The following is a 19289-nucleotide window of genomic DNA, read 5'->3' as shown; positions in this document are numbered from 1 at the left end:
GGGACACAGAGAGCAGAACGTGGCCGAGAGCTACGGGGAGGAAGCCCAGGGGCTGCTGTACACACAGCACCGCGCCGCCGGGGGAGCAGTGCGGCATCACTGCGAGCGAGGGGCCCGCAGCGCGGCGCCGCGGCGCGAACAGCGGGTCGGGACCCCGCGCTGCCGGCGCACCGCAGCGAGGCCCCGGCAGACGGAGGGGCCGGGACGGCGAAGCGGAAGCCCCCCGCTGCACGGAAGTGGGGCGACCCCTGCAGGCCGCCGCCGCCTCCCGGCCCGGCGCCCCTCGCCCCCTCTTCTCGTCCCGGCTCCCCGCCTCCGCGTGCCCCTCGGGCTCCAGGCCCAGCCCGAGGGTCTCCCCCACCGCTATTAATTCGCAAAGAACCGCGCGGGTTGCGCCGCCACCCCTCGCGCCGGCCTCCGCGGCAGGACGCTGGGCGCGGAGCATGCCGGGAGCTGTAGTCCTCAGCCGCCGCCGGGGAAAGGAGCGGCGCGCGGCGGGGACTACATGTCCCTGGGGCGCACGGGAGGGAGGGGCGGTGCCGTGGGCGGAGCGCGGACAGCTCCGGTGCTGATCGCGAGGCGGGTTTGCCGGCAGAGTCCGGGTGGGCAGCGGGCGGCGAGCGACAGCGGGGCGAGCGGCGGCCGCGCCCGGCGATGAGGCACGAAGCGCCCATGCAGGTCGGTGCCCGGGCCGGGGGCGAGGAGGCGGCGGGTGCGGCGAGGCCGGGAGGCGGGCGGCGGCGGGACGGGGCGGGAGGAGACCTAAGGAGGAACTGTAGAGCCGCCGGGCTGGGCTCGCCGTCGGCTGCCTGGCACGGCGCTCGGCAGCAGCGGCGGCGGCGGCTCACTGGGTCGGGCGTGGCGAGTGCGGGGCCCGGTGGGCGAAGGTCCCCCGGCCGTGACCCTGCCCGGCAGGTGGGCAGCCCCGGCTGTGGGGCTCTGTGTGCCCTGTCCTGCGCACAGCTCGGTGCCCCAGGCTGCCCGAGCAGGAAAGCTGGCAGTGCAGTCCCTCTTGTGGGGTTCAGATCTTCAGGGGTGAACCAAGTGGTGCCCTGCAGGTACCGTTAATGCCCTTTGAGCTCTGATTGCAGGCCCCTGGGAGCAGACGAGGGTAAGTTTTCAAGGGATGGTGTGCGGAATTGGTGTCTGGGCGTGCAGGAAGTTGTCGAGTTGTCTCCACCTGTTTGTTTGCGCAAGGAGCTGCCATCCATCTCCAGCAGGGATAGTCAACTCATTGAGCTTGGAGCAGTGAGGAGGTGGCCTCTTTTCAACCATTTCACATATGAAAGGATATCATGCCCCTTAGTATGTCAGAAACAAATGATGTACATGCAGACACAAGTAACACTGCACAATTTAAAGCAGTATCTCGATAGTTGTTTAAAAATTTGTGCTGTGCAGTTTGCTGTATATTAATTATTTCTTATGACCCCTTTTATGATCTCTTGTGGGAGCTGTGGGCCCCTAGACTGTATACTCAAACACATGACTGCTTTCTAATAGAAGATTGGTCACGTTTCTGGTGAACTGGTAGCAATCAATCTTGCTGATTCTGTACAATGCAAAGAACACTTCTGAAGTCAGTGGTGATTTAAGTTCTGAACTGCAGCTCTGTTAGCAAATATTTTTCACGCTGGATATCTGCTGTCTGTAATACCAGCTTGAACTGCATTCACTTTAATATGCTTGCTCAGAAAACAATCTGAAATCTTAAGTTACACTGAAGTGGCGTTGGGTTTCTTTGACTTTGGACAGAGGATGATAATTTCATAAACATTTTGCTTGGATGTCATATGCTGAAATATTTCAGTCAAACAGGTGCACTCCAAATAAACCAGTCTTCACTAAGAATGTTTTTCAGTTTTCTGATTGGAGAACAGAATAATTAGTCTGCTGTTTAAACTGCCTAGTTCTGCATGCTGTGTGCATGTGTTAGGAATATTTATGTGGAATTTGACATTTATTTACATGTGTCTTTTGAAATATCAAAGTCATATTTAGCATGTATTGGCTTTGAAGAGCATTTCATTAAAAGCAGATTTTTCTGATGAAGAATACAGATTGGTCACTCTTGCATTTGACATTTGATGGGTCACTGGCACTGATAAATATTTGAAAAAACAGAATTGTTGTTCAATATTAAAATAAAATTTGGGGAGAATAAAGTCCATATTTGAATACATATTTAACCGCCATATATCAGAGAACTGCTGCTTATTTTTTATATCTAGTTATCAGTATAAATTGAATTATTTTTTAACAAAAGTGAATAAAAGTAGATAGCAGAGCCTCAGCATAAACAGACAGTGAACACTAAAAAAAAAACCACAAACCACTTTAAATTCCAGTTTTTCAAAGCTAGAGAAATGGTCAAACAATGTCTGTTTATAAACAGATATGATCCAAAATGATAATTGTGTGAAAATGTAGTCTGGCAGATGAAGTTTGATTTTGCCTTGTGGTTTCTCTACATTTTTTTCTTCTACTTACACCATTCCATGTGTACTTACCTACTATTCTTATTAGAGATTCAAGTAAAACAATATTCTATTATGGACTTTTCTCCTAAGAATCTTTTATTTTTCCAGCCTTCTTGTTCAAATGTGGCTTAGAACTGGTTGGACTAATTGCCTGATTTCCAAGAAACAAATACTGTTGCTTCTTTGTACATAAAAGTGTTGTGGAACAGTCCATTCTAGAGCTAACATCTCTCTGAACCATAGAGCAACAAAAAAAGTGATTAAGTATGTGTCTTTTGATCAGGACAAAAAGAAGTCAGAAGAATGTGTAAGCACTGGTTTTGTTTTGTTTTGTTTTTTCCATTTCCATCAAAAAATAATTTAAAAGATAACCAAGAAGTTAAACATTGTAAGAGGATAAGAAAAAGGGCCTGTGCATTAAGACTGTCTTTTTGGTATTTATGAATTCCTTGTTTGAAACTCTGGCTCATGACATTTCTCAAGAAGACAAGAAGAGCCAAAACTTACCAGAAAGGCAGCTCAAACTGTCCTTCCAGAGAAAGAGCCAGCATAAAAACTGGCTATTGTCATCATCTAGAGATAGCTGGATCTGGATCAGAGTTTGTGACTAGTTTTGCAATTCTCTTAGGCAAATAATTTCAAAGATCACTAATGCCATAGAGGTGAGATAAAAGTATGGAAAAGGAAACAATCTATGAAGACAATATAAGCATTTCTCATGCTTTGTCAGAGAACAAATGAGAACATTTTTTTTTCAGAGCATTTCACGTCCTGTTGTCACTGACAATGGTTATGCTCAGACATAATGGTTTATTACAGACACATGCAAACACAATGTAGAACAGCAAGAGCAAGTAAAAAGAATCTTTCCAGATACTTAAGAGTTTGTACAATTATGATGAAAAAAAAAAAAAAGCCAAATCAGATCCTTTAGACACAGAATTTAGTATGGCAATGCATCTTCTGTCAATGAGTAAAATTATTAGATTTGTCATTCTTGGTCAATATTAGAAGAACTGGAGAAACCAATGAGTCCACAGAACAAGTCATACTTACCTTTTTGTTAATTAATCATTTGGAGTCATTTTCTGCCACTACTTCTGTTTAAAGTCACTTATTTGCTGGTTCCGTATTTTCTAATGCAACTCAAAGGTACGCAGGTCTAGTGTACACTCAATTCTTCTCAATGTCCAGTGTCTACGTCTGCCTGAATAGTTTTCACTACCTAATGTTTACTCAAGGTTACTATCTGTGCATGTTTTACTCTTAGATTTCACTCACAGGAGAAAGGTTAATGAAAAATGGCTGAGAAGTAATGCTTAGTTCACCATAAGCAGATCATTAGAAATCATGTGCTAAAGCTTTTCCAGAACTGTTCTTTATTGTTCCTTGCATGCTGCTGTCCTGGGCAGTAGCCAGCACTGTGGCCATATTCATGCTACTTCTGCTGATACAAAGTAAGTTGAGCTTGTTTTAGATTCTCTCCTGTCTGTATCTCCTCAAATTCTCCAACTTGGCATTTCATTATGTCTACTATAGTAAAACATCTCTAACAATACTTTTCAAATGGAATGATATGCTTACAAATATTCATGAATACAAATTCCTAATACCTTGAAGTAGATATGTTTCTCCTGATGCTACAAATTAACTTGTTTGACAAGCTGTATGCTGCAGATGGTCAGTGATCCATAATTCCAAATAAATGATTGTCCACTGAACTCTGTTAAAAATGAGATGATAAGAGTGATCTGCAAAGCTTTTTGAGGATTGTGGCCTGCATCTGTGGATAGTCATTTAACTGTTGAGAGAGCACTAAAGTAAGAGAGATTGAGCATCTTGCTGAAGACATGAGGAAAAAAAGGAAAATGAGAGTCAGAGTATATCTTGGAAAAAGTCAGAGACAAAACTCAATCCCCAGATTATTCATCTGGCAGTTTACGTATGAAATCATTCTTTTCTTCATGAGTAAGCCATACAGTCATAGAATAAATGAAATGTTCTTCCATATAAGGATCTTGATAATATCCTAACTACACTGATGATGAACTTTGATCTGCAGATTCAAGCTGCTCACTTGTGGGGCATCCTACATTCTATCTCAGGAATTACAAATACTGAATTTTCCACTTGTTTCCATTCATTGTTTCAATTCAATCCATTTCATTGTTTCCATTTCACCTGGATATCTTGATTAGTAATATTTGACAAAAAGGAGGATCCATCTCACAAAAAGCTGCCTGTGCAGAGAGTTGTCTTTTTGCTAACATAGCTAGTCTTTTTTGAAAGCAATATAAATGTATGTATTTCTACACAATATATGGAAAAAAATCCTACTCTTTGAAACAATTAAAATTTATCCAATCATGTCCATCTATTCTTACTGTAAGTAGAGAGAGAACATTTTCTCCAGGCTTACTCTTAATCTTTTCCTTTAAAATATACCTGTTGTTATAATTTTTAACAGGATAGAAAGTAGCTGTGGCATACGCAAAAGAATGAACCTTAGTATTTTCAATCACAGCTTTTCTTTTTACATTCTCTCTTCCAAGAGCAATTCAGTCTGCATAGACATCCAGAATATGGTTGATGTATAAGTTCAAACTGAAGTGATGTCTAGGCCAGGAATGTCATGGCACCTTGCCCTGCTTAAGTGAGAAAGCTGTTCAAATTAATTCTATCAAAGAAAAAGGTCCTCTAAGGCCATAGAAAGAAACACAGCAAAGTGCTTTAGCATTATCATGAAGACCTTTTCAGATTTGTTTTCTTGGCCCTGTGGGCCAGGTCTGGGCTCTCAGGTTTGTCTTGAGTCCTTCAGGAGTTAGCCCAAGACTGCTTTTTTTTTTTTTCTCCTGAAATCCTAGTGATTGTGAGGATCTGCAGGGGCCGTCATGCTGTTAAAAAAAATGGTGCATGAAATGAGCTAATGGAAACAGCTTTGTGCATCTTCTTTTTAATGTTACTAAATACAGACAAATTTTAATTGGAGAGAAAATTCAGTGTGTTTTAATGAATGTGCTGCATGTTTAATGTAGCCATTTAATCATCTGAGGAGAGAACTTTGTCAAAATAAAAGTAAAGTTTTTGTTTTCTTGGAAGCAGAAGATTACAGCACTAGCAAATTTGGCATGTTTATCTGGTTCCTGTCAATATGTGTAGTATTTAATTAACATGCTTGAGTATGGCTGTTCTGCTACTTATTTTCAGCATTTTTTCCAGAGGAAGGATCCGTAACAGATTTTTCACATTTCTTTGTTAAATGCCTCCATTGTTGACACAAATCGTGTTAAAAGTGCAGTATTGTTTTCTCTACAACTGGGCTACAGTGCAGTCCATGCTTGAAACAAGCAGTTTGCACTTAAGAAACAGAAACACTGCAAGAGCATGCACAAATCCCTGCAAGATCAAGCATCTAGGTTTCTCTTCTAGTTAGCAGAAAAATAGAGACACCTCTACAGTATCATTTAGAGTGGGAGCCTGGTGCACACTTTGAAGCTTGTTATGAAATGAATGAGCTTTGGGAAGTAATGACACCAGCTGCTGAATTTGATGTTTCTTCAGGCTAGTGCAGGCAACAGTACTATTCTAAAACTCATCTGAGTTTTGGAAACAGGAAGGGATCACTCTCTTGTGGTATTCTCAGAAGACTGTTTCTCTTTGCTGAAGTTGATCTCTCCAAACAATCTGAACTGTTATCAGTAACTCACTAACCTCCTCATGATTGCCTAGATGGAAAGTGGAGAAATAAGTCCTTTTTCTTGCCTTTCTCTTATAGTTTCGGCTATATATAATAGGCAGAAATACTGAAATAAAAGTTTGCTGAGATTCTGTGTTCAACTTGCTCTTAATTCTACATATAGCACTGCAAGTAATGAATCCATAAGTTCAAGGCATAGTGAAGTTGCTGAGCTTTATTCTTTAATTTTGTTAAGAACATTTAAGAAAACTACTGCATGGGTAATCCACATAAACATTAACTTAGAGGAACATTGTTTAAAAGCGTTGAAAAGAAATGTTCTTACCTAAGAAGGCAACACAAAGTGCAAGCTTGAGTGAGACTATTACAAGCACTATTATTAGAAACTAGGCCTCTTGATTGCTCTGCTCACTGAATCACAACTTTTTGAAGTTCTTAAGGATTAAATGTAACGTACATGGGGTCCAGCAAGCTGAATATAAGGCTGGTGGAGACCAGCAGGCTTTGTCAAGAGGCAAGCTGAAGAAGCTACACGGGAGTCTTCTCAGGAGAAAACATCAAGAAAGAAAATGCTTGTTCTTCATTCTAGAAGTGGTAATTTATGGTTTCAGCTGCTAGATTGTGGAAGAGAGACCAAAGAACAGCAGAACAGGCTGTTTGCAAAAGCATAAGGGCTACTCACAGACATGCCCAGCTACTGCACAGCCTTTGGTTTGGAGAATTTTATTGACTTCCTCTTGTTGTAAGTTGTGCAGTACATTAGCGCTTTAGTATTTGATAGCCTGCTGAGATTAGACTAGCGTAAACACAATATAATTTTCTTTTGCACATGTTCCAAGCAAAATACCCACATGGTTTTAGAATAGGGGAGAGTGGTGAGAGTGGAGAAGATTTGTTTCTGTATTTCACTGTAGAAATATGAAAGGTGAAATATTAGTGATATTCACACCTGTTAATTTGTACTTTTTCATTCTAAAATGTTGCATGTTTGAGAAAGAAGTGAATAAATATTAAAGCTAATGCAAGCACTCAGGATGCAAAGATGGGAGTAACTGAGACCAGATTTAGTCAAGAACTTTAGTTATTACCAAATAAAAAGGATAATTCTGTAATCAAACAGTCCCTAATGCATTATTTATGAAATATAAATATTATACTGCATTTTCCATTGAAAGCTTGATACTTCCATTTTCTCCTTCATAACTTTTTGTCCCCACTACTGTATGACTCTCCATGTGCCCAGAGAAGCTAGCATAGTGTTATTTGTATTAGAAGACAAAAAATTGGCTCAGAAGATTTATGCAGTGATTGAAATTTTGAGAGAAATTCACTGAGTTAGTGTACACCCTTCATCCTTCTGCAAGGTCTCAGTTCCAGCTGTCTTCTTAGACTGCCTGAATGCACTCTGAGATGTCTAATTTAGAAAGCTTTGACACAAGCTGCTTTTCTGAATACCTTTATGTTAGAATGGGCTGTTGGTCTTGCTGTCTGAAATTGGTGTGCAAATGTATTACCGTTATCATTGCCCAAGTGCAAGAATTTAAAATACTGCCAGGTTCCAAAGTTCTTGAGATTTTTCTTAGCATGTGCATAAAGTGAAAAACATCTAGTTTTAAGTTTTTGTTTTGCCATCTGCTTTTTAATCATCACAGGTAAGATTTTGTCTCAGTTTTCAAATTAACCTCTGCAACCCTTCTGAAAGTAGGGCATATAATGTATTATGAAACCTGTTATCTTTGAAGCCTCTAAGCAAAATGAATTTGATATTCAGTGTATTCAGTTTATTCAGTTTTTGTAATCTGATGTTTTACATGAGTTAGAACTCTTGTTTTAAGGATGCAAATATGAAGACATTATCAGCTGTCATTTATTCCCATTCCAAAACTATACAAGATACGAGAACTGAAAAATATCAAGACCTTATTTCAGAGGTATATACTAACTCACTGTTTCATGGAAAGCTACTAATGGCGAATATATACAAAACATGGTAGGCATTAAGAAATTATGGTAGAATATTTATAGTAACATAAATTATTCAAGAATTGTATCACGTATTAATGATTCTAAGTTTTAGTTTGGAATTGTACCTCCTCTGCAATAAGTTACCTATCATCTCTTATTTATTCCTTGTGAATGTGAAGAGAAGCATCTTTGTCTGTATTTTCACAATTTATTTCATTCTTTACATTTTCTGAATGTAGGTCATAACCATTATCAAGAGCTGGACTTCTAGAAGGATCTTTTTTTCATTATAGTGATGTTTAGCTTTGATAAGTCCTCTTTTTCAACTATTATCATGAATACAAGAATCTTAGAAGTGTCTTAAACGTCTGTGAATTTCTTAGCTCTATATGCCTGTTACCAAAAATTCCAATAAAATCTAGAATTTTCGTGGTTTATGTGACTCGAAAGACAATAAACTATTTCTTTTTATTCTGAATTACAGATGGCATCTGCTCAAGATTCCAGATATGGCCAGAAAGATACATCTGACCAGAACTTTGATTACATGTTCAAACTGCTCATCATTGGCAACAGCAGTGTTGGGAAAACCTCCTTTCTGTTCCGATATGCTGATGATTCCTTTACTTCTGCATTTGTGAGCACAGTTGGGATCGATTTCAAAGTAAAAACAGTTTTCAAAAATGAAAAAAGAATTAAGCTACAGATATGGGTAAGCCAAGATAATAATTCTATTAACTAAGCAAGCTATAGAAGTTTGATAGATAGCATTTAAACTACTGTGGGTTGCCACTGAATGTTATAGTCTATATATTAGCTGTATATATAGCAGAGTAATGAAAAAGAAATGCTTTCCTACATCATTTTGCTGTCTTCAACCCTAGAACATAAAATAAAACATTTAAGGCATTAAAATTCAGCGTAGTATATATTCTGACTTAAATTCCTTTAAGAAATAGCACAGGATGACATATATTTATAATCTGTGCAGCCAGGTGCAATATATAGTCTATTGAAAGTTATATATATTATTACAAAGAATTTCAAAGTGCCAGTTAGGACCTTTTTTGTTTTCTTGTTCCCCTATATATTTATATAAAGTTTATATATTTACTATATAAACAATAATTTATAATAATTATTATAATTAATGATAATAATAATTTAGGAGAAATGGTAGTAGATGCGTAACAGAAAGTGTAATTTTTTGCTATGTCAGCTAAGCTTGTCAACCAAATCACCTGAAACCTTTTCCATCTTCTACTTTTTCCTACATTTCAAAGATGCTATAAAAATTCTTAAATGAGGAAAAAGTGGTGCTACGGAATAGGTGTTCTTTTCTGCAAACTATCCTCTTGAACAGGAAGAGAGAACAAAAATCTACTCATGCAGCAGCTAGTGATGCTTACATATCCTAATTTTTGAGTGGCAGGGGAATACTCAGCTAGAGAGATGTTAGCAGAGGTTTTAACAATGTGGGAGCTGCAGTTAAAGCTTCAGGTTTGTGCCATCTTCCTTGGGTGCCTGAAGATTTTCAGCATTTTCTTTGTAAGATATTTGTAATAGCCTGATTAACCAAAATATCCTTTTTCTGTGCATGAATACAAGTAATTTAAAAATATATATTTAATGGTAAAAGCCATTAATCTGGAGAAGGTTTGGATCAAACATGACTATGTCATCTAACATGTTTTAAATGGCAGACAAAGTGAATTTGTTTTTAATATGGAATAGTTTCCCAGCAATCTCATTTTTTTATGTGAAGACTGTGATCATCAAGGTAACGCCAAAGGTGAATTTGCTCCTTTCCTAGGCTTTATCTCATTCATCTTAACAAAGCTACAGGCCATTCTTATCTCAAATCATTTGTTGGTCTATGCCCTCTGGTTACAGGAACACAGGCTCTTTTCCTCTCAACTTCTCTACCTTTCTAAGCTTAATACTTAGTGTTATCAGGAGCGTAAGAGATTTTGCAGCACACTAGGTTACTATGCATCATGTGTTCTTTCACTTCAGTGTTGATGATCACAAGGTAATTCTCACTGTCATTACCTTATTTTTTGATAAGATAGCAATAAAACTGTGTTCACATTATTGTCTTCACACAGTCCTTGTTTTAATCACCAAGTAGCCTTTACGATTGATTTTATTGTTCATGTATCTCCAAGCTAAGTCAGCAACATCCGTTTATAATTTTATATTAATATGATTAGTTTGACATCAGTACATTTCTCATAATGTCTCTCCACGCCCGACTACAAATATATGCTTGGCTCAAAGCAGTCTATTAATTAAATGTATTCAGGGCCATCCATGGCATAGAGAGGATATAGCAGCTGTATTTTTGCCAGCTGGAATAAACTTTCAGTTCTAGCCAAATGAACATTTTGTTGGTCTTTGTATGTCAGCAACACCATATGGACTGCTTTGAGAATGACCCCCTTTGTTCTGCAGTGACAAAACAGTACAGGAGAATCCTTGCCTAAAAACACTTGCAAGTGAAATGTCTGAGTGAACACAAGTTTCTTGTATCCCACAGAGAAGAGGGAGCAGAGACAGAGATAATGAAAAAGATCTTCCTGAAGGCACTTATCAGGATGTAGGGCTAGGAACAAGACTCTGTATCATGCCTTAAAGCAAAAGCTTTTTTTTTTCCCCAGCCAGAACTGCCTCATGAGTTTTGTTTGCTTGTTTGTTTTGCTTTTTTTTTTTTCCCCCATTAAGATTTTAATGCTAGTTCTTAAAAACCCTTGTCATTGCCAAATGAACTGAAACTGTAACAGCACACTATTGCACTTTTTAGATGAAATATTAGAATATTGTGTTGCAGTTAGGCTCGGCAGTGTAAATCCAGCACAGAATAGAACCTTAGACAGAATCAACTAAGTATCTCAGAAAGCTGTTGCAGTACACAAAATGTGAAATAGAGCACTATCACCCCATCTCATAAATTGTATCAACGGCTGCATTATTATTTACATACAATATTCGCATAAGTAACACCTTTCTATTTTAACATTTATTAATTTTTTGTTTATGCAAATGCATTTCCAAAATGAGCAGTTCTGCAGTATCTATTTGCATTTCAAACTACAATTATGAAAGACCATTTATATTACATAAAATATAAAACTGATAGAGTCAGTGTGATTTAATGTTAATTCTGAATAGAAATATACATTAATTTGTCATACTTCCTTCAAAATCAGTGACAAAGTATTTGGGAACATCATGTGATAAACAGTTTTAAGTAAGTATGAAATAAAGCATTCTGAAAAATCTCACAGATTTACATAGAAGAAACTGGAAATGAAGTGCAACTTAAAGCATACTCAATGATATCAGAACTGATCAGATCAGAGTGGATCTAATAAATGTTCATAAATATTTAAAGAGATCTGGGAGGCAAACAGATAAGACCAGGCACTTCTCAGTGGTGTGCTGCGATACGACAAGCAGTAGTGGCCTAAAACTTGGTCAGAGGAAGTTCCATACTAACATGCACAAGAACTTTATGGTAAGGGTGACAGAGCATTGGAACAGGCTGCCCAGAAAGGTTGTGGAGTAGAGTATCCTTCAAGATACTCTACTCTTCAAGGCATCAGCTGGATGCCTACGTGCGTGACCTACTGTAGGGTATCTGCTTTAGCAGGGCATTTAGACTCAATGATCTCTTGACTGTGTGATTGTGTGATGTCTATGCCACACCTTTAACTGCTCTTTAAAATGTACTTAGGCAGAGATCTTTAATTTCAAACTGATTTCAGTACCAATTTTGTTTGAGGAATCTGGTATCAAGCTTTCCCTCTCTGATCTGCATATTATGAAATTTTTCTAACTACATTCTTACTGCAGTATTCACACTGTTCCCCTCAAGTTGCAGCATCTCAGTGAAAACATCAAACAAGAACCCTACATTTTCTTTTGCTTTCCCCTAGGACTTTTATGGACGATATGCAGTGATCGTATACAGATAAAAGATATCCTCCCAGAGGAAATGGTGTGAGAGCTGCTTGTGTCAGCATACCCTTTCTAGAGTTTTGTGTGATGTTTCATTTGATAACTAAAATCTTGCTGTCTTCAACTGCCACATCAATTTTGTACTTATAGGGCATAAGGACTAAGCGAGGACTATAAGAGGAATGAGGAAAGCAAAACATAATTCAGTAATTAACTTACAGTTATGCAAAAAAGTCAATAAACATTAGGCACATTTTTTTTTTTTTTTTTGCTTGAAAAGCTCCCTAACAGTTCTCTAACAATAAAAAGGTGTTCAGTTAAAAAGAGAATAATTTCTTTTCTGTGTCAAGGTAGTCTCTGGAAACAGGACCATGAATGAAAATTTCCTTGATGTTAGAGTCCTAAAGGAGATTACTACAGTACCTTGGAAGTGTGGAGGCAGTTCACTACTCCAGAAACAAAAGTGACACAGGCTACAGTGTAAATTCAGTAGTCACTGGATAGATTGGTTTAGAAGAAAGGTGGTGAAAAATGAACCTACAAAAATGTGTTTCAGTGTTGAGACTAGAGTGTAGAGATAGACAAGAATGAATATAGCAAGTGAATTCATCACAGGAATTTCAGCCTGATTTTGTCACATCTGACTTGGTATGATAGCCCCCATCAAAGTTTATTTGAAAAATATATCAAAGTTTATTTTATATCAGAGTTTACTGTAAGTACTGTCCCCGTAGGTGTTTAAGGCCAGATTGGATGGGACCCTGGGCAATCTGATCTAGTACTTCACCTAGCAGTTTGCAACCCTGCCTATGGAATGGGGGTAGGAACTTGATGATCCCTGAGGTCCTTTCCAACCCAAGCCATTCTATGATTCTATGATTTCCTAATTCCTTTCTCTGGTGCTGGTGACAGCATTTCTGCTGCGTAGAATACACACTTTTAAATGAGAATAGGAAACACAATGTTAAAAATAAAAATAAAAATGTTAAAATAAAGATTTTGCCCTTTCAGAATGAAAATCAAATGTGTATCTAGTCAAGCAGTAAATGATTTGAATAAATCAATATGGAAAGCTGAGAACTGCTGGGATTTGGGATTTCTCAGGATCTGTGTGTAGCAGTAAATTAAACATACCAAGATTTATCTTTTGGCACTGAGTTTAGCTGGCATGGAACAGTTTTTGTCCATATGTTGTAATTCTTTTAGTCTCTGAAAGAGGATGGCTACATCCAGACTTTGTATGGTATGGTCTCTGGCCTCTGCTAACTTCTGAACCTTGCCCAGGATCTGTTTGGCAGAGTGCTAGCAAGCTTGGGCCAAAGTCATGCCATAAAGCATGCTGACCGTTTCACAGTATAGACAAATTCCATGGCCTAGAAATGCTCCCTGCACAAATTAATTTACTGCTCAAGGCACACCTGAAAAGGGCAGCAGCTCTGGCCAACATTGGGTTAGGCTGGCTGACAGTTATGGTAAGTAATGCAAATTGTTCACAAATGCTTGTCTGCAAGGAGGCTCACAGGGAACCCTTCCTAGGCAAAGTTTGTTTATTAGGAGCATGATTGTGATGACCAGAAGAAAAACACTTTCTGGACCTCCCCTGTTAACTGATACAAGCTGGAATGTTGCACAACTTTTGTCATGGTTTAAACTGGACTCCAACAGGTGAATGATATCCTGAAATATTCCCCTTCCTCTCCTTTGTGTATATCTTTGAAGAGACATAAAAAGTATTTATCTGAAAGTTTCACAATAGGATCCTTTTTCATGCTGCTGTATTTTTTCATGCAGTGCTTACTACAATTTTATCAAGAATCTTTCAATTTCTCTGCAAGTCATATTTGGTATACTTTATTTCTCTGAAAAACTGCAATTCATTAATTATTATTTTTCTTTTGTTGTTGTAGTAATTTTTAAACACCTGGTGTTTAAGGATTCACACAGCCAAGGAAAGCCCTCTATATTTTTGTAGCTGTACAGACAACTACTGTGTTAAGATCTCAGTCAGATAACTTTGAGGAGTTTTATACAGCTTGAGCACCTCAGTTACTTCCAGAACGTCTAAGTTTTGATTTATTCAAAGATGCTCAGTGTTCTTAATATTTACTCTTTATTCTCTATTCTTTTTATTGCACCTATTCTCCTTATATTGAAGTTGTACCAAAGGATCTGAGTCAGCTTAGATTCCCACTGTTTTAGATAAAAAGCCAAGAAAAAAATGACAGAAGTGCTTGGAGTCAGGCAGTAGAGTAAGAATGAGCACATGGGAAGGATTTTCTAGTGGAGATATTTGACAGAAAAAGAAAGCTGCTAGCAAGACAGCTAGACTTTTCTCTAAATATTAGCAGATGCTAGTAGTTTATATAATCTATATAATACATAATTATAAGATCATCACAGCAAAAGAAAGTATAGTAAGAGATTGAAAAGATGGTATGGCTATTTGAAGTTTGACTACATACAGTGTTCATGCAATAAGATATGATGAGAGAGAAAGCAACTCACTGAATTTCAATGAGAATGGGGTCAAGAGCCCATTGTAGAAAGCACTTTAAGTGTGGTAAAAATTCAGAAACAGTTAAAGATACTAAACGTGATTTCTTTTATTTGTTCTTTGCAAATAACTCCGCAAAAGCAGAAACAGATGTGACATTGCAATCCTTTACTGGAAAAGTCATGACAGAACTCTGTGAAACTATGTAAGAATTACTGCCCTATTGTATTATATCCAGAATACTGAGCCTATTCTGTATGTGAAGTATGGATGTATCCCTTATAAAATATCTGCGTCTTTTACCACTACTTGAAGTATCTATTGTACAGAGCCAGGATTTGGTCTTAGGTTCCAAAGACCTAGGTACAGTACAAGGCATACTTAGGACTTCAGTGAAGGACTGCAGTATGTGAGACTGCATACTTGACAGTGATGGCAGATTTTTAAAAATTATGGAAAGTACCCACTGACTGTTTGGATGCCATTTTTTACATTACATTTACTTTTGTCTATTTCTATAAAAATCACGTCTCGAGAGTTTCAAACTCTAAACTCAGAAAAAAGGTTATCCTAGCACTCCAGTATCCCTGTCATTCACTGCTGAAATTGTTACTTTACAGAGATTTAAAAATCTATTACATATTTTTGTTGTTGCAATAGAGCTTCTACTGATGGATTGAAAGACATGCTGTTATCTTTTTCAAAAGAAATTCAATAATATATATGTCATGTCAGTGCCTGTAAAGCCCCTCAGTTGCTTAAATTATACAATAAGTCATAATGATTTTACTACTGCTTAGCTATAAACAATGTGGTTATTTTTTTATTTATTTTCAGCTCCTTCCCTTTCTGCTGCTTTTTCTTCTAGTCTGTAAATCCCACTACTTGGTTGAATGCATACTGGAACTTCTGGTTGTCTTTGAGTCAGGCCATCTATTTTTCTTATTTCCAAATAAAGTTATGCTGCTGCAATATTATGTGGTTCAGGCAATGCTAACAATGTACAGAGCCCTTCAGCCTCAGGCCTTTGATTTAGATCAACATCAAAACTGATCAATAGCTGTTTCAGTAGGACGGGTGTTTCATTGATCTATATGAGAAGTGTTCACTGGTCTTAGATTAGTTTCTAATTAATGTATGTCCACTTTGCTTAACTACTAAAACTAACTGAAATTTGGCATTATGAATATTTTTGTACATTCTTAACATGCTTTATCCCCCTAATTCTTTTGGATTCAAAATTGTTTGTTAGCCTTACATTTAATGCTACATATGTCAAAACACACCACAAATTCTTAGAGAAAAATCATGTTCCTGTGTTCTTTCCTAACCAGCTGCTTTTGGCCACTGGCAGGATACTAGGCTAGAGAGCCCTGTGGCCTGATCCAGCTAGCTTGCTTTTACATTCCAACACTCCACAGTGATTGTAAATTCATGGCCACAGGTATTTTTGGATAGGAAATGGGATAAAATCAGTCTTGCAAACATTATTAATTTTCAGTATTTTTCTCAATATTCCAGTGGTTTTGGAAATACCATCTATAATATCAGTGAAAATATTTTACTTTTCTTCAGAGCTCTTTGCTATAGGAAAAAAACCCCTATTGCCTGCTTCAACAAACATGACGTATAGCTCTGCTTGCAGCAGAGATCAGGTCTCTGCAACAGCTCAATACTATATATATATATACGCACATCATAGGTGGACTTCAAATATTTTCTGAGAAAGGCACAGTATCACTAAAATGGTACATCCCCGTTCAAAGGCAAAGATTGTTTGGAAAAAGAAAAAGTGGCGTTTAACATTATTAAAAATTCAAATAATGCTCATCTGACTGTTTAAGTGGAAATTTCCATGGGGATCCTTATGGAGAAACTGAGGTAGTTTAAGACACTTTCTAGAACGTTTTGCTGTAGTGCCTCTTAGGCAATTTTTTTCATAGGGAAATGCATCCATTTACACCAACAAATCATCCTGACAGACCTAGAGTAATTGCAACTCTTTCTAACCTGTGATCAAGCAGTTCTGGTATAATGTTTCTTTCAGCTGTCTTTGCCTTTCACATTGTGATCTGCGTCCCCAGCATTTCCCACACAAGCAACTTCATACCAGTAGAGTAATTACTGTGTCTCTGAAAAGCAAGATTTGTCAATCCCTCAAATTGAGAATTCAGAATAGGATGATGGAAAGGTTTTACTGCAGTAAGCAACTGAAGCCAGAAAAATAATCTTAAACTAATGGAGGGGGTGGGAAAGGGAAGCTTTTTAAAGTGTTGAAGGTCTGCAAAATCCAGAGAAATCTGACAGTATATTTTAAAATGTGAAATGCAAGTTATTAAGACTATCATTTTACCAATCAAGAGAGAGTGTTTCTAAAATGGAATTAATGTTGACAGCATTTCTTAAAGTGAAATCAGCTGTGCTGACAGCTTCTCTGAGGCATTTTAATGGCACATTTAAGACATCTGAAGAGCTGTAGTGAATTTAAAAGGAAAAGGCAAGCCTATATTGGTGCCTCACTGCATTTTAATAAGATTTGTGTTGTAGATTATAGGAGTGTTGTATTCTTGCTATACAATTGTCTTTTTGAAATCAGAGAACTAGAGTCTTGGATGGGAGCCATAATGTAAATGCTATGGAAAAGGGAGTGTAGAAACAGTATTTAAAGCTCACTTTTGCATTCTGCTGCTCAGTGCAAGCTGTTTCCCTCTGCTCGGTTATGATAGCTTGAAATCTTTCTGAAGTTATTCTGGATTGAGAGAGGCAGAAGTGAGTAAGGGAGTTTGAGGGTGATTTTATAAATATTTACTTACTTATTTATTTATTTATTTTAACACTGCGAATTTGCATTATATTGTAGAAGTAACCTTAAGTGCACATGGTAAGAAATCAGAGCCATACAGGACTCTGTGCCACTTCAGGATAATGTCTGTAATAGTAGCTAACATGTTAGTAGGAACAATGCACGCAGATTCTACTTGTGAAATGTTGAGCCAAAAAAAACCCAACTAGGATACTGCTTTCATTTGTTTTTGGAGCAGAAGCTGCTTTTTCTACTTCTGTTTCTATTCAGTGCAGTACAGTAGTAATCTCCTTCGATCTTTTCTGAATAAATCTATTGTTTTCTATAATCAGATAACGACTTTCTGGTTTAATCCACTCTCCCCCTCCTTACCCGCTTCTCCCCCTCTCGCCTCCCTTCTCCCCTCCCTTCCTCCCAAAAAAACCCTGCAATTTGTTGTTACAACTTTATTTATTAAGTGCAGTTTGAAAAGCACAAGGAATTCAGCCTTACCTTAGTCATCAATTCTGGTGGAAGATGTCAGTAATGCAACTTAATGACGCCAATTTCTTTAAAATTTGGATGGTGCCTAGATATAAATAATGCTTACTTTCCTTCCTAATAGGTTATTTAGACGTACTTATAAAGAGAAAAAAAATAAAGTCTGCCACGTGAAGTTTTTTGTTTCTGACAGTATGGCATTTGTTAGATGGTTGGCCCACGTAGATTGAATATCATTCACTTTTACTTGGCAATAAAGCCAACTCTGCAGGAACCAATATGAAGTAACCTCTTGTAAGGGTCTGTCACAGTGATAGCAAAGCCTATATTTAATCAGCACAAATAATCCTTCTAGGATGAGCTGAGCTAAAAAAAAAAAAAATTGCCTAGAAGATCAAAGTGTTATAATTTTATATTTGTCTATAATTAGGACTCATATTTTATGTCTTCAGGAACATCATATTTCTGATGTTTTTTTTCCAAAGGATATTCTAATTCTAGTCATCACAGGAGATACTGGAACAACAGTAAGTGCAATTTCCTTCAAATGTAATTTATTTGGAACAATCTTTTGGTCTTCCATGCACAATGACTACTGAGATGGACTTGTGATATAAGACGATGTTTCCTAGATTTTAGTAGGTTTGATCACATATGTGACAGCTTCACCTGTGCTGTGAACCTGAAGTGCCAGAGAGGGAAATGTGGAAGTTCCCACATAGTACAGCAAAATTTAAGGCTTTTTTAACTGTATAAAAAGATGAAATCAAGGGAATACCCTGAAGCCCTGAAGGTGAGAGTTTAGTAATGAAAAAAAAAGAAAGAAAGAAAATGAGTAAGGAATAGACAATAATTTGTGTTGCAAGAAGAGGTTGTCAGACTTAGACATATGTTTTGGAGAGGCGTTAGGTTTAGTTAGTAATAGATTTAGTTAGTAATCTTAATACTCAGTAGGTACGTGATAATAAAACTTGTTAATGATAGGAAGAACAAAATATACAATTAAGGTAATGATTTTCAAATGCGAGTAGTAGAACTGCAATTTATTTTAATAGTGGCAGATTGTTCACCTTAGGAACAACAATAAGAAATTAATTTACAAACTAAAAACTATTCAGTAAGCAAACACTGAAGAAAAACACAATCTCAGTACACTGGAAAGGGAAAGAGAAGGAATTCCTGCTAAGCATCCATGTTATATACAATGAAAAGGAGTTAATTTGGAGCTTGCATGTGCCTGGTGAAGGAAACAGAACCATGCCATTAGCAGTTACTCTGGAGGTGCTTCATAAGCAACAGGTGCAGAAAAACAGCATTGTAGTGAGCATAGGAACAAAAGGAAATAGAAGGAAACTTATTGACATTATTATTCTAGGAAACAAAGGAAAGAGCTGTGCCTTGTTTTTTGAA

At 37.8% G+C, this 19289-nt stretch overlaps 1 protein-coding gene across 1 annotated transcript in view; it reads left to right on the top strand.

Annotated features, from left to right (window-relative positions):
* Window positions 1-505: 505 nt before the first annotated feature.
* RAB3C (RAB3C, member RAS oncogene family) overlaps window positions 506-19289 on the top strand; it is a 133338-nt gene continuing 114554 nt past the window's right edge. Inside the window, exons 1-2 of the mRNA XM_031605461.2 lie at window positions 506-678; window positions 8627-8854. Of these exons, the coding sequence (XP_031461321.1) occupies window positions 655-678; window positions 8627-8854 (252 nt within the window). The 5' untranslated portion in view covers window positions 506-654. The remainder of the gene's footprint in view (window positions 679-8626; window positions 8855-19289) is intronic.

This window comes from Phasianus colchicus, chromosome Z, assembly GCF_987193195.1.
Source record: "Phasianus colchicus chromosome Z, bPhaCol1.hap1.1, whole genome shotgun sequence".
Taxonomy (NCBI): Eukaryota; Metazoa; Chordata; class Aves; order Galliformes; family Phasianidae; genus Phasianus; species Phasianus colchicus.
The sequence above is the reverse complement of the archived record's forward strand: the minus strand, read 5'-3'. Positions and strand labels throughout refer to the sequence as shown.